Here is a 15510-nt window from a genome sequence, read left to right as displayed (position 1 = left end):
TTTAGGTACATTTATGCCTTTTTGATATACCATATGAGAAACTGGGCAGCAAGGGTAAATCTGGCTACGAGGGGAAAGGATGCTCATGGGAATTTTTAAAATGAAAGAGAAGAGATAAAAATATTTCTTCATGATGCTGATGATTCTAATAAGACCGTTTTGAGTGACTTATTTGAATGACATGTCATAGCAGTATATTTATTCAATATGTTGAATTTGCTTTAAGCTTTAGTTAAAACTCAAAATATCCCATTTTTAAAATTTGCAGATGAGAGATTAGAATTTCTTCGTGGTATAAATGGCTTAAATTTTGAGTCTTTCCAATACCATTCTTTGATAATTTCTTTACATTTGGAGAAAGAAATAACAATAAACAATGTGGTTTATTGTCACATATGTTAAGAATGAGAAAATGAGTAAGTACTTTTTAGAGCTAAATGCAATTTGAGGGAAGGATTTGAAATCTATCTAACTTTGCATCCCAGGTTGGAAAGTCAAACTTTATGTCTTCATTTGTGATATGCTTATCAATTTAATCAATGATGGAGTTCTGAAACCCATCAGTGAGGTCTTTATAATTTCTGGGTTTAAAATAGTACAAATATCCAGAATTTTTTTGACAAAGCTAACAAATATTTAATGTTGTTCAACCACCTATAATTGGGAATCAGGACTTTTGGTAAAAGTAGAAAGAATAGAAACTTATTGGATGTGGAACTCAAGGTCTTCTGGCTTAAAATCTTTGTCATTGGTCCAGGCATTGACAGCTTGATTAGAGCACAAAGTCTGATCTTTTTCACTGATGGAAATCATCATCATCATCATCATCATCATCATCATCATCATGTAATGATACATTTTTCAAAATAATATCATTTGGAAGTATTTCTTAACTACTGTAGTATTCTGAATATAGATGCTAAAATAGTTTGTCACCTTTGTAAAACCTTTGTTAAAAAAACAGTAGTGTTTGTTGAGAGCTTACTATGGAGCAAATATTATTCTAAGGGTAATAAACTCATGTTAACTATGAAGGAGCCAGTTGTTTATAGACAGGCATGGAGAAAATAAATAACTTTTCAAATGTCACCCAGTTGTTAACTTGAATAGAGTTAGTCTGGTAGGAAAGTCTGTACTCTTTGCCATTATCTGGCAAAGGCAGACAATAGTGTAGGAACCTTTGAGGTGGTTTTTTATTTTGAAGTCTTCAAACATCTTTCTCTACTCTTTTAACATACAATTTTCCCATATTCTCCTCTTTTTATTATTACTGCTACTACTGCCAACACCGATGAGTATTTTGAGTAGAATCCTTTAAGGAGAGAGGTGATTACAAAGAAGAGGATGCTTTAGAGGCAGATAGAGGAAAGATCACTTTTTTGGCCACAGATCACATCCTTAGTCTTGGCCAATTTTTGCTGTGGCTGGTGGGGCCCAAAGTCAATTTAAGTGACTCATAACTTATCATTCCTCATCTCCCAATACTTCAAAATTACATGCTCATTTAAGTGTGTCTTAGTGAATTAGTAGCATTATCTTTCCCCTTGAAAGATTTGCACAGATCATAAGTACTTTAAAAAGTTTAAGTTAATATCTTTCTTAGAGGTATATTAAAAAGCTTTTTATGTATGGTAATATATTTTAAAACATTGATTTCATACAGCTGTGTTTAATGTCTTAACATCACTACTTGTTAAAAATGAATGAAACTCTTTATAATATTGCCATAAAACATTTGAAATATGTCAGGTTGTAGAATGTAACGTTTTGGTTTGTTTTCACTATACAAGCTTGTTGGCTGTTACCTGCAGAACAGAGCTTTTTCTCTTTTAAATCTAGCAGCAAGCACCCTCTAGAATGAAAGGCTAATACAATTTGATAAGAAAAGCAGTTTCACTCATTCAGATATTCTTAATCCATCTCGTTTTGAGGGAGTTTGTTACTTAGAAGTAGCAAAGAGCTGAACCTACATGTTTTTGCTCTGAGTAAATTTTCTTTTCAAGGGTGACTTCAGGTAACTAGAATGAAATAGAAATAAGCTTGTTCATCGTGAAAATTTATTTTGTCTTGGTGGTCATACATCTTTTTCTTATCTTCTTATGAAACTAGTGGTACATAATTTTATTTTAAATTTTATATTTTCATAATAATAAACATTGAATTTGTTGGTCAATATAACATGTCTAAATATACTGAATGCCTATTATATATGTGCTACTACATTTGTACTGATGAATGTGTAATAATTACAGAATAAGCCACAGACCTGGTACTTATACATGTATTTCCACTTGTCTAGTATATCAGATTGTGACCCATACTGGCTCTTGTATCAAAATTGTCTTTATTAAATAAATTAAAACTATTACTATTTTTTATTACAGAAGAAAATACTCAGGAAACTTCACAGGTGAAGAAAAGTTTGAGTGGAAAAGTTTCTCTCTATAGAGGTGACATCACATTGCTAGAGGTAGATGCTATAGTCAATGCGGGTGAGTACTTGATTTTTTGTGTGATGTATTTGTTATATGAGTATTATTTTAAAATATTTTTAATAAACAGGAATATAAATATTTTAGAAAAAGATGATCTTCCTGGTAAGAAATTATCTTGTATACTTCCCTTCTGGATTAAAAACACTGAAGGTTTATTTTATGTATGTGCTACAGTTAATTTTTGAGACTAGGGCACTGGACCACTGGAAAAGTGATAGGTTGTTTCAGAAAGTTCTTCAGAGAGAACTTTAGAAACTCTATTGTTCGTTTCATGCTTGAGTTAATAATTGGCCAACATAAAAATAAATTCATCAAGCTTTTCCCTTTTTTTGAAGAGCTTGTAAAGAGATAATTGAACGCCAGAATAAAGTAAAACAGAAAGTAATTATTTCTGCGATTTCCAAATCACAGTTTTTGGTTGCTACTTTTCATTTTAGATATGAAATGCTTTAATTATTTTAACAACCAATTAAGTAATTTTTGTGTTTGAATATTGGGGAAATTAACAGTGTTATTTATGGTAGTGCTTCTATATATTTTATTATGTGGCTGTATATCAAGAAATATATAGTAGTTGAGATTCTATAAAAATAAATGTCAATAATAAGAGGATATTTAATGATTTTAATTTATGTAATTGAGGCTTTTTTCAAGTTGAAAATGACAAAAACAAATTTGGACTTAGATAAAGAGAAGCTTTATTCGAAAAGATTATTATAGTAGGGAAAAGAATATTATCTTAATAGGAGGAGGAAGAATATTGCAATAGGAAGAATCACTTCTACCATGAGATCTATAAGCATCTCAAAGATCAAATACAAAGGGGCTTTTCTCCCATAGAGAGGAGTAAACAGGGTAAAAAATCTTGGGTGTAGGGTACTGGGATGAGTTGGTGACAAGATTGGAGAGTTGATCAGGGTCAACTGAGGTCAGCTGATTCTTGGGAGGGGTCATTTGAGAGGAGTTGTTCAACTTCCATTGCTCAAGGGTGGGTCAAAGTCCAGGGCTTGGGAGAGGGGAAAAAAGCGGGACTAGAGTTTGGTCAACTCCAATTAACAGCCATTGACCAGTCAGAATGGTCAATGGAGACAAATAGTTCAGCTGATCATTTATGAGTGAAAGAATGGGAATTTGAAGAATCTGTATCTGTCTTATCATAGGTTACAAGAGATCATCCATGATTTTTATCTAAGTCATATGGGGAAGAGTAGTTCTTTGCTGTATGCTGTTTTATGGAACACAAAAAAGGTGAGGGGTAGTTTTTTTGTCAGTTTTGTTTTCCAGGAGTACAGGATTCATGTAAAGTTCAACATTGTCTCAAGGTTCCCTCTGGTGATGAAAAAATTCACACAGGATAGTAATTATATGCCTTAGTGGGTGAACAGAAGGGTCTCATGGAGAACTGGAACATTAATATAGCATAGTTTTGGTGATCCTGCAGGAAGTCTGGAAGCCTAGTCAGCTTGTTACTCCCTTTGAATTGGCTATCAGTTGCTTTGTACTGTATTTGCTTTACTATGCTTAGAGCTGTTTTTCTCTGTCTCTTCTGATGCCTCTGTAATTCCTTTCTCCTTGCTTGCCTCTCTAAAATGCAAAACTCTTCATGAGAGAGGATATGTCTCCATCATTTAATACCCACCCAATATGAATCCCTTCTTTTGGACAGAATTCTATCCTCATACCACCTCATAGGCTACAAGTCTGTCTCCTTTATAGCTAGTCTCTGTTGACTATTAATTTGTGGCCCTTGTATCAGGATGCTTTTCTCTGATCTGTGGGGCCTCTGGAGATGACATGCCCTTAGAAAGAATCTTATGGGGATCCCTGGGTTTGGCAAACCCAGCGGTTTGGCACCTGCCTTTGGCCCAGGGCGCGATCCTGGAGACCCAGGATCGAGTCGCACGTTGGGCTGCTGGTGCATGGAGCCTGCTTCTCCCTCTGCCTGTGTCTCTGCCTCTCTCTCTCTCTGTGTGTGATTATCATAAATAAATAAAAATTATAAAAAAAGAAAGAATCTTATGAACTCCTTTTCAGTACAAAGGTTTAATAACATCACTGTAGTTAAGTCAATAATGATTTATTATACACAAAATTCTATAGTCGTATGAACTTTAATTAAAAAAAATTTAAAAGCTTTTATATATAACACCACCCTTCCTGTATATTATTGTAATTTATAGCTGTTGATCCTAGTTATGCTCTGTGGAGTACAATTAATGACATGTATTTCCTTTTTAAATACCTGAAGACCTTTTCAAGAGTTTTTCTCTTTCTTGTTATTAACATTGAATTGGCTCTGTTACACACTTAATAGCAGTAATTATGGTTTTTCTTGGGTTTTGTAACTGTATACCTATGTATCTCTCCCTTAAGGCTACAGAGTAGTCTTTTCCATTATTTGTGAAACTTTCCAAATTAATGTCATGCCATTACGTTCTTAATAAACACTTGTCATTTTGCCCATATCATCAGATTTACATGTATTATTTCTCATATAATGGTTTTAAAACAGATCTTCAACTTACCTTAGAATTGCATAAGTTTTCCTTAAAATTTTATATACATACATATACATATGTTATATATTATATATACATAAATGTTATACATACATATTCATATATATATAAATTATTCTGCTATTAGAGTAAAATAGATATTTAAGGGTTTAAAAGAACTTTAAGGTCTGAATTGTTTAGAAATAATTAAGCATGTTCCTTAACAGGCTTCAAAAATGAAGCCTTGATACTGTAAAAATGAATACTTGATACTGTATATGTGTTCTATTGAACTATATGCAATTGAACCATATGCTGTAAGCATCTCTCACCAATAGTACATTCAACAATGAGGACTTGACACAGTGAATCAGTATGGCTCTGATTTTAGAAATTATTTAATCAATCAATAAATAAAAATGATTATGGGATAATTTTCATTGAAACAGAATAAAATGAAAGCATCACTATTGGAAAAACATCCCATCACTAGTTTGATTCTTGTCCTTGCCTGAATGTGTAATTTTTTCATAGCTGCCACACAGCATACAGGGGTTTGATGAATTAATATGAAGGCAGGCAGCAACTTTCGCTCACTCTCAAAAACATTTGGCACCTTTAGCTCACCTCTATGGCTGAGATTACATTATAATTCGGACATGTTCTACATCTCACAAGGACAACCTCATCAGGAAGTTCTTGGGTATATAGACAAAAGATGCCAAATGTACAGTGTAATGACTCTATTTACAGCTTTCTGCTGTGCATTTTGTTTGCCTGGTGTGTAAGTAGAAGAACAGCTGTTAATCTTTCAAGTGAACAAGGAGACATGGCAGGAGACTTCAGAGGTTCCAGACACCTCTAGTTAGAAGGGAATGAGAGTCAGTGCCCCTAGTCAAGGGTGCTAAAGCAGCCCAGAAATAATTTTCCATCAAATTTATTTTATTTGTTTATTTTTTTAAGATTTTATTTATTTATTCATGAAAGACACAGAGGAGAGAGAGAGGCAGAGACACAGGCAGAGGGAGAAACAGGCTCTAAGCAGGGAGCCTGATGTAGGACTGGATCTCAGGATCACACCTTGGGCCAAAGGCAGGCACTAAACCACCAAGCAACCCAAGGATTCCCTTCCACCAAATTTCTAAAGTTCTTTTTCCATGCCCATATTAATATTAGTATATTGGAACACCTGGACTTAACTTGCCATTAAGCTTTTTCCTAATAAAGTACTTTTTGTCCTTCCTGGATTTGTTTAAATGAGCCCCAGGATGAGCCTCTTGTGTAATTTTTATTTTTCTCTGTAGGAAATAATACATAGTTTAATAAAACAGATTTTATAAGCAGTAGGGTGTGTAGGGCAGTAGCACAAGTTTTAGAGTCAGGCAGATCCAGATTCAAATTCAGGTCCATTTTTTTGTTTAAACTTTTTATGTTGAAATGTTTATCAGAAATTGCAAAGGTAGTATAAAGAGTTCTGTGTACCTTTTATCTTCACCTGTGTAAGCCTCCCCCAATGGTGACATCATATACTAGTAGTACAGCATCAAAATCAGGAAATTGATATTGGTATATTACTATTAACCAGACTATAGACCTCATTCATTTTTCACTATTTTTTAACCTCCGTTTATGTGTATGTATAAGTCCTCTGCAGTTTTATCCATGTACAGATCTATGGTTATCACTATAATCCCAATACAGAACTGTTCGATTATCACGAAAAGACCTCTTTTAGTATGGGACTCGCCTCATTGCCCTCCTCTCCTTGTACCCCCCATTCTTCATGTCTATGGTTTTGTCATTTTAAGAATGTCATACCAATGGAATCATACAGCATCCTTTTAAACATAAAACCCTCGAGCTTCATTCAGATTGTTGCATGTGTCAGTAATTCATTTCTTTTTATTGCTGAGTAGCTCCCTTGCATGGATATACCAGAGTTGTCTAACCATCTACCCACTGAAGGACATTTGGGTTCTCTTCAGTATTTTGCCATAACCAGTAGAACTAAAAATTCATGTACAGGTTTTTGTATGTGGCAGCATATAGGCTGATTTGTTTACTGTGACTAGGTCCTCATATAATTTTGTATTAAGGCTGTTGGTCAAGGAGTTACGGTGTTTGCTAGAGTTTAGGGGAGAATACATTTATCTAACTTATGGCTCAATATTATATCATTAGAGACAATTTTACTTGTACTATAATCACAGAAAAATATTTTCTTGGTGATGTAACTGTTATTCATTTGTGGATTGTGGACTGTGAAAAAGTGGTTAACTCTCCAACTCTAGTGGTCTGTCTTTGGCCAAAGATTAATTCAGTTTGCCATAAATAGGATTTTTTAAAGTGGAAAATGAGGAAGGTTGGTTTGTTTATTTTGGTTCTTCGTGTCCCTACCCCAGCATGCCAAGGAGAGGTTCATTTACATTGTGGTTAATCATGGAGGGGTTGGAGTTGGATCAATCATTGTTTTATATGTGTCTCTCCAACTTCCTGACCAAATGACCTTTAGTAAATTATTTAACCTTTTGAGCCTTAGTAAAATATGCTTTTGAGTAAAAATGCTTTTGAGCATTGGTAAAATAGAGATAATAATCTCTCAGGGCTTCTCAGAGTTGTGAAAATCAGAAGAGATAATGTATACAAAGCACTTCACACAGTAGTGCCTCATATATAGACACACTCAGAAAGTGGTAGCTTAGTTATAATATCAGAAAACTGACTTTTTCTATGAATGTCCCAAGGCAACTATGCATGTTTTTCAAGTCTTATGCACAGATAGTTATTACTAACTAAATGGGTTTGTCCTATGTGTCCACAACTTTAGCTGTTATACTATTTACTTGAATTTTGTAGGAAAAATTGTCTAATTCTGAGCCTCTCTGTTAAATGCCTAATTTCTATGACATTGTTGGTAATTTTTATGAGCTAATGGCCTAGAAGAATCATTTTAATTTACTTTAGTGATGTGTTTTTACTGTATTAATTGTGACTGTCATAATTGTCTCAGAAATTGAGATAGTGACATGACTGGGTACCTAATAATTTAATAGCTGGGTATAACTTAATTAAAAGAAAAGTTGATATAGAATATCTGAATATCTACACAGGAAAATCAGATACTGGGATGGGAGAAATTTTGCTTTATAGAAGTTTCCTTAAATATTCATCTCTACTTCCTTAAAATGTTATTTTTATGTATTCATTTGTAAAACATAAATAAGGCATATTTGAAATTAGAGTTCAAATCTTTGAGAAAATAGGTTCATTTACTTTTAGAAATATTTTAGGATAATTGACAGCAACAGCTTGATTCAATATAAATTTCATCTCTACTAACAAAGCACTTAAGTTTTATTTTTTATTGAATTTCTGTATTATATGTTTTCTTTTAACATTTTGTTGGGCAATAATAGACACAAAAACACACACATAAGTGTACAGCTCAATGTAACTCCATCCAGATCAAAAAGCAGAACATTACCACTACCTTGGAAGAGCCCTTAGTACATCCTAATATTTTGTAGTGAATACAGGATAGTATATTTACTGTCCTGGCTTCTAGTAGCATAGATTAATTTTGCCTTTTTTGTATTTTATGTAAATGGGGCCATATGATATATATTACTCAATATTTAGCTCTTTCATCTTACCATTATATGTAAGATTGATCTATATTGTTATATACAGATATAGATCATTTGTTATTGTTACATAATATTTCATTTTGTGAATATGCCACAGTTTGTCCAACTTACTATTGATGGGCATTTAGGTAATTTCTAGTTTGGGATTATTGGTACTTTAGTGAACATTCTAATATATTTGTGTGTATGAGTTTGTGTATGTGTATTTTTGTGAATTGATATCTGTATATAGGCAAAGGGGAAAGAATTACTGTTTACCACTCTCTCCTTTCACTTCCCCTCCTATGCTATGCCAGAACCTGCTGAAAAGTTTCAAAATCATCAGTGTGGATAGCTGTCATTTGGCCAAACCTGTGGGATATATTTGAATAGACAGGTGTGGGAAGAACCATTTTGGGAATGAGATCTCAGCAGTGGCTGCAGGTTTAAGTATGAGCTTCCGGCTACAAGGATCCCTTTATGGAGTGATGGACTGAAAATAGGATTTCTAAGGGATACTGGGAAAAAGGGATTTAAATGGCTCTAACAACCATTATCATTCCCAGACAGGAAGATAAAGGATGTTAAAGATGTTAAAACTCTTGGAATAACCTACATTTTTAATAAAAATTCCTTTGATATTTCTGGGATTTTGTTCTGATGGTAGTTGTTTTTATTTTTTGTTTTTATTTTAAAATTGACAAATGTTCTAAAATGTATCTGGTATAATAAAAGGATGAGATTAGCCAAGAAATACCTGAAAAGGGAGACAAATGGCAGAGGTTAGAGGAAGAGTCAGTCACACAATCCCAAATTGAAGTAAACATATAAAAGCTGTAGTAATTAAAAAATATACATCACTATCTCACACCTTTCATGAATGTAAGTTCTATATGGCATTTAATGTAAATTAAAGTAAAACATAGAAGGAAATATAAGAGATTATGTCTCTTGCCTTTGGTGGGAAAAACCAGTCTGAATTTAATACCAAAGAAACAAACCAATAAGAAAAAGACAAAAAAAAAAAAAAAAGACGAAAGAATTTGACAACATAAATATATTTGACAACATAAAAGTCATGCCATAAATATACTTGAAAAGTAAATGTCAAATTGGAAAGAAATATTAGCGACATATATGACAAAAGTTTTACTCTTGTTATAATAATAATATAAGCTTTCTTCAATTAGAAAAAGACAAATGGCTAATATAAGCTTTCTTCAATTAGAAAAAGACAAACGTCTAATAGAAAATCTGGTTAGGAATATGAGCATGAAACTTGAAAAAAAACATGGAGGGGTGCCTGGGTGACTCAGTTGGTTAAGTGTTTGACTCTCAATCTCACCTCAGGTCATGATCTCAGGGTCTGGGATTGAACCCTGCATCGGCCTCTGCACTCAGCATGGAATCTGCTTGTTCTCCTCCCTCTACTCTTCCCCTTCACTTGTGTTCTTTCTCTCTCTCTAAAGTAAATAAATAAATAAAATCTTTAAAAAATAAAAAAAATTAAAAACATGGAAATGCCTAATAAATATATGAAAAAAGTATTCAATACTATGAGGATGCAGTGAAAGAATAAATGAAAAAGAGGCTTGTGATGTGAATCATCATTTTTTATTTGTTCTTCATCCCAACATATTTTTCAAAATATTTCAACTCTTTATCACTTTTTTTTCTGATCTACATTTTTTTCTGAAAGAATTTGTGTAATCAAACTAAGACTTAAATGCTCCAAGAAATTAGAAGACAATTCTCAAAAGGAAATGATTGCCAAGGGGGATAAGATGGCTATTAAGAAATTACTCTCTGAGTTTTCTTCTTCTGTTTTTGATCTCTGCTATACTTTTAGGGGAATAACCCTAGCAATTAAATAAAACATAGTGTTCAAAGGACTTGAGAGACTAAAATTATGAAAAAGAAATATTCATAGAGAAAGTGATAGCGGCTGCTTGGGCACTTGTTCTATGTTTACAGGTATTTTGTTCTCTGAGAATTCTTCAGTGCACTTAGGAAAACTTGTGTTTTCTTTATCACACATACTGGTCAACAGGATTTTTAAAATTATATTCTTAAAAATTTTGTTGGGGTCTGATTACAGAACGAATATAGTTTAATATTTAAAATAGGGAAAATATAAAATACAAAGAAGAACAAAACATCTGTAATTTTTCATTTCAGTGGTCATGCTTCAGGTTCTTTTCGTTTCGTATATGTACTTTGAATTTTACAAAATAATGCTTAATTTTTGTTTTTTAAATATTGTGATTATTTTTATATGTTATTTTAATAGCTGCATCATACTCCATTACACACGAGGATTAATTTATTTAACTGTTCTCTCAATGTTGGAAATTTAGATTGTTACAAGTTTTTTATTGTTATAAACAGACTGTGACAAACATCCTAGCAGATAAATCTTTGTAAACATCTTAGCTCCCTTGGAATAAATTCTTGTTTTTTTTTTTTTAAAGATTGTATTTATTTATTCATGAGAGACAGAGAGAGGCAGAGACATGGGCAGAGGAAGATGCAGGCTCCCTGCCAGGAGACGGATGCGGAACTTGATCCTAGGACCCTGAGATCATGACCTGAGCCAAAGGCAGCTGCTCAAATTCTTTGAAGTGGAATAAATTCTTTGAAGTGAAATAATGAGAGTATGGAAGTTGTAATTTTATTTATTTATTTAGTTCGTTTTTAGTTTTTAAATTTTTAATTTATGTAGCCAAATAGCTCTGTGGACAGATAAGATGAACCTGTATCTCATAAGTTCTGAGTATCTATTTAACATTAAATTTGATGAGTTTTTAAAAAAAATCTGTGCCTTAGAATTGTACTTCATTGTTTTAATTTCCATTTCCTTGAAGACAGGGTCCATACCTTTTGATATTACCTTCTGAAATAGAAAGCAGGATTTTACCTATACAATTTTATTGGTACTGATAAGGTACAAGTAACTTGCTGGTGGTAGTCAGGAGACATTGGGTGAGGTTGAGTTGGTTGCAGGCCTGAAGAGACGAGTACTGAGTGTCAAGTGAAATACCCAAGAGCTGAAGTTCAGTGCCACTGTTTCTCTTCCAGAAATTCAAGATGGTAGGGTCAGAGATAGGCACTGAAGTTTCTTAAATGAAAGAGGATTTTACTTTCAGAGTAAGTAGTACCTAGCATCTACTATAGCACTTGACACTGATGGTATGGCTTTGGTTCTTAGAGGTCACCAAGTATGGTTTCTCTGAAACTTGAAGCCTTTATTCTAGCAAGAAAATACTAGAGCCCACCCCTGGGGCTAGAATGGGTGGAGTTTCATAGGTGCCTTATGAACCAGAACATTCCCGCTTTGTGAAGAGTATTGGCATTTACTGTAAGCATCCCCAGGTTCAGAAGCTACACTAAGCTTTCTCAGTGCTACTTTCCATGTGGATTGAGCCAGGTGAACTGAGACTGTGGAGCGTAAGCACTCATGCCTATGTTAGGAGGAGTGGCAGGGGGCAAGCGGATTCTGATTCAACTGGTAGTTAACAGTAAATACAAATACTGTCTGCCGTAGCTTAATTCTTATGATTGCATGACTTATCAGAAATTGATTACAGTTTAATCTAAGTAAAAAATGAATTTTGTAATGGTGCCACATGACATTTCATGAGGCCTAGCAGCTATCTAATGCTCAAATGCAACCTTTTTTGGAATTCTCCATGCTCTTTTTCTTTTTAAAATTATACAGTAAAATTTTAATTTTTTGGTGTACACTTCTAATTAATTTTAACTGAAGGAAATGTATATTTTGTTACATATACAGGTCAACTTAATTTCTAAAAATTACTTCTTTGTGACTTCTGTGCAGCTTGTACTTGTAGACTCAAAAGCATCTGGATGATAGTCATTCCATTCTTTTGCCTCGGTGCAATTGTAGTCATTTGGCTATTTACTTAATTTTTCAATTAAGGTCTTCTTTATGTGTGCAGGGAAAGGGAAAAATGACATTGATTTCTGAATTCCAATCATTAGTTCATATAAAAACTAGGCTTCATGGTAATATTGAAGAAAATTAGTTTATTAGTATAAAGTAGACATCTTCATATTTGAATGAAATATAAATCTATTAAACTACAGTTTCAGAGAACTTACTGATTTTTATTAACCTCATGTTTAGTGAATAGTCTCTTTATGAAGTAAATTCTGTATACTTAAAAAGGAAGATGTCAATGCTTGATACTTGAGTGGGAAGAATATTCTTACTTATAACTCAGATTTCGTGCATTTTGATTGACAAATGGTTTATTGAACTTGGTGTTATATAAAGGGAGATTTTGGCTATTTTGATAAGAAAGAAAGGTTGAGAAATATTTTTCAACACTCTTAGCCAGTTTAGATTTCTCATTATAGAAGCAACAAATGTTTTACTTTAATATAGGGACAGAAATAAACATTTTATTTTGGCATATTATCAGTGTTTTTTTTTCACTACTCCTTTCATTCTTATAACTGTTTGAAGAAACAGATTAATGGCATGAAATTTCTCAGGCTTCTTTTGACCTTGAGGTATAATCTGATTTGCTTTGTTAAGTTTTAATTTTATGACACATCACATCTTTGTTGTATCTAAAATTAAACTTCAAGGTAGAGGTATAGTTTTTCTATGTTGGGATTGTGAACAGAATAAATTACCAGAGAATTATGTTTAAATGAATGTGTAAGTATAGGAATGTTGACTAGGGTAGCAACACCTCCTCACATAAACAGCTTGTTAATGTGCAATCAGTCACTGGAGTTGCCATGAACTTGGAGCTTAATGAACAGGTGGAGAAACAGGATGAATCCCAATCCATAATGGATCTGAAAGTTTATCAGGCAATTTCACTGATCATTAATCCATTTTGCTTGGCAACTTAATTTATCGCACAGTTAGAATGTTCATCCCTTGGGTCTCCAGGTGGAAATTAATTCAGAGACATGTCCACTCCATGGGGTTTAAGAGACCTGCTTAAGCTTTGTGAGGACATTTAAAAATAAGTTATTTTAAATGCATAAAATAGTTTTCTCTTATCATTCCTTTTGTGTTTAAGTCCTTAAAATGGGTGGATGGTATTACCATTTGATAGTATATCCTGACAGTGAATTAAGGTTTATTTGTTCATGTAAGAAAATTTCTAAGTTAAATAGACAAATTGTTGATTTTAATTCATTGGTAGAATAAATAAATAAATGTGTTAAATAATCCTGTGAATATAATTCTGTCTTTACATATAGAAAAATTCTTGATCTTAATGCATTTGATAGCATCCATATCAAGAAGTAATGAGCAAAATAAATTATTTCTTTTTTTTAATTAATTACTTTTTTAAAAAAGATTTTATTTATTCATGAGAGACACATAGAGAGGGGCAGAGATATAGGTAGAAGGAAAAGCAGGGTCCCCACGGGGAGCCTGATGCAGAACTCGATCCCAGGACCCCAGGATCATGAGCTGAGCTAAAGGCAGATGCTCAACCACTGAGCCACCCAGGTGCCCCAAGAAATTATTTCTTTAAAGCTCAGAACTTTACGTCTTCCAAATACTTAGAAATTCTCTAATTGGATTAACTTATGGCTTATTATTTAAAAATGCCTATTAAAGCAGTGTTCTTTGACAGTAAGGAAAAAATGCAACCAGCCTCTCTTAGGTGACGCTCTCACTCTGCTTAGAATTTGCAAGGATTAGCCTCTTAATTGGGCTTGACTTAGGACCTGGCTATGGTTTAAAATAACCTCAAAGTCAGAAACACATTTTCTTCACTTTTTGAAGACATGATTTATAGGGCATAGAAAGTTAAATTGAATATTGATCCTTGAAAAGCAGATGTGTCCTGTAAAAAAGACGGAACAAAAGAACACAATAAAAAATGATAGAATGATTGATTGTGCAAAGCCTGGGGACAGGAGCCACCTCCTCAGATGTCATCTTTTCTAGGCATCTGTAGCTCTGAGAGGGTGATAGGAATGAAGTGTTAGAGGAGATTAGTTGCACCCTAGCATGAACTGTTACATTTTATAAGAAGATTGAGGAAGGCTGGTAACAAATCATTTCTAAGAAGGAATTTGAGGAATGAGGAATAGAACACAAGATCAATAATATCTATGATATATCTCCAGAGGGGACATCAGGGAATTCCTTATAATTTCTCAAGCCCTGTAGCACTTTCAAAAAGAATTTAAGTCAGTAAAAAATAATTGGGATGACAGAAAACCTCAAACTGGCATAATGCTGTCATTGATTGGATGTGTCAGGCAAATTGTGGCTATCATTCTTAAGAGCAGGCTGATTAAAGTAGTATCTTCATAATCTAGAGGGGTTTAGTGTTGAATTATCCTGGCACCTTTCCCAAATCCCCTTTCTGAGTCTTTGGCATTTTTCCCTGGAACATATTGCAAACCTGTGCCTTGTCACTTTAGAAACAGGACTTTTATTTTTAAATTTAGAAGAAAATGGTCATTGAGTTTTTGGGAATCAAACCAAAAGAAAAAAAAATCTACAGAGCATTGTTTGACTTTCCTCTTCTTTCTTAGAAGACTAATGATTGCAGTAAACTCTCATGGGCCTCAGAATCACCCAGAAGCTTGTTTTAAATGCTGTTTCCAGCCTCTAGTACCCCAGGATTTAGATTCAGTGAGTATAGGAGATGGTCTTGGAATCTCTAATTAATAGGCATCCTGATGTAGGGGTTCTAATGCATATCCTTTTGGGGGAATCATTTCCCTAAATGATGTAGCTTAAAGCATGCCAAGAAAAAAAAAAAAGGCATGCCAAGAAAGGTCTGTGCACTTGCTCTTTGGTATTCTTTTTCAGGCTTTTTTTTATTTTTATTTTATTTTTATTTTTTTATTTTTTTTTATTTTCAGACATTTTTGAAATCTCTC

At 33.4% G+C, this 15510-nt stretch overlaps 1 protein-coding gene across 4 annotated transcripts in view; it reads left to right on the top strand.

Annotated features, from left to right (window-relative positions):
* MACROD2 (mono-ADP ribosylhydrolase 2) overlaps window positions 1-15510 on the top strand; it is a 1923575-nt gene that overhangs the window by 76675 nt on the left and 1831390 nt on the right. For all 4 annotated transcript variants that reach the window (XM_072800037.1, XM_072800036.1, XM_072800035.1 and 1 more), the window contains exon 3: window positions 2385-2492. In XM_072800037.1, the coding sequence (XP_072656138.1) occupies window positions 2385-2492 (108 nt within the window). The remainder of the gene's footprint in view (window positions 1-2384; window positions 2493-15510) is intronic.

The sequence above is a fragment of the Canis lupus genome, chromosome 26, assembly GCF_048164855.1.
Source record: "Canis lupus baileyi chromosome 26, mCanLup2.hap1, whole genome shotgun sequence".
Classification (NCBI taxonomy): Eukaryota; Metazoa; Chordata; class Mammalia; order Carnivora; family Canidae; genus Canis; species Canis lupus.
The sequence above is the reverse complement of the archived record's forward strand: the minus strand, read 5'-3'. Positions and strand labels throughout refer to the sequence as shown.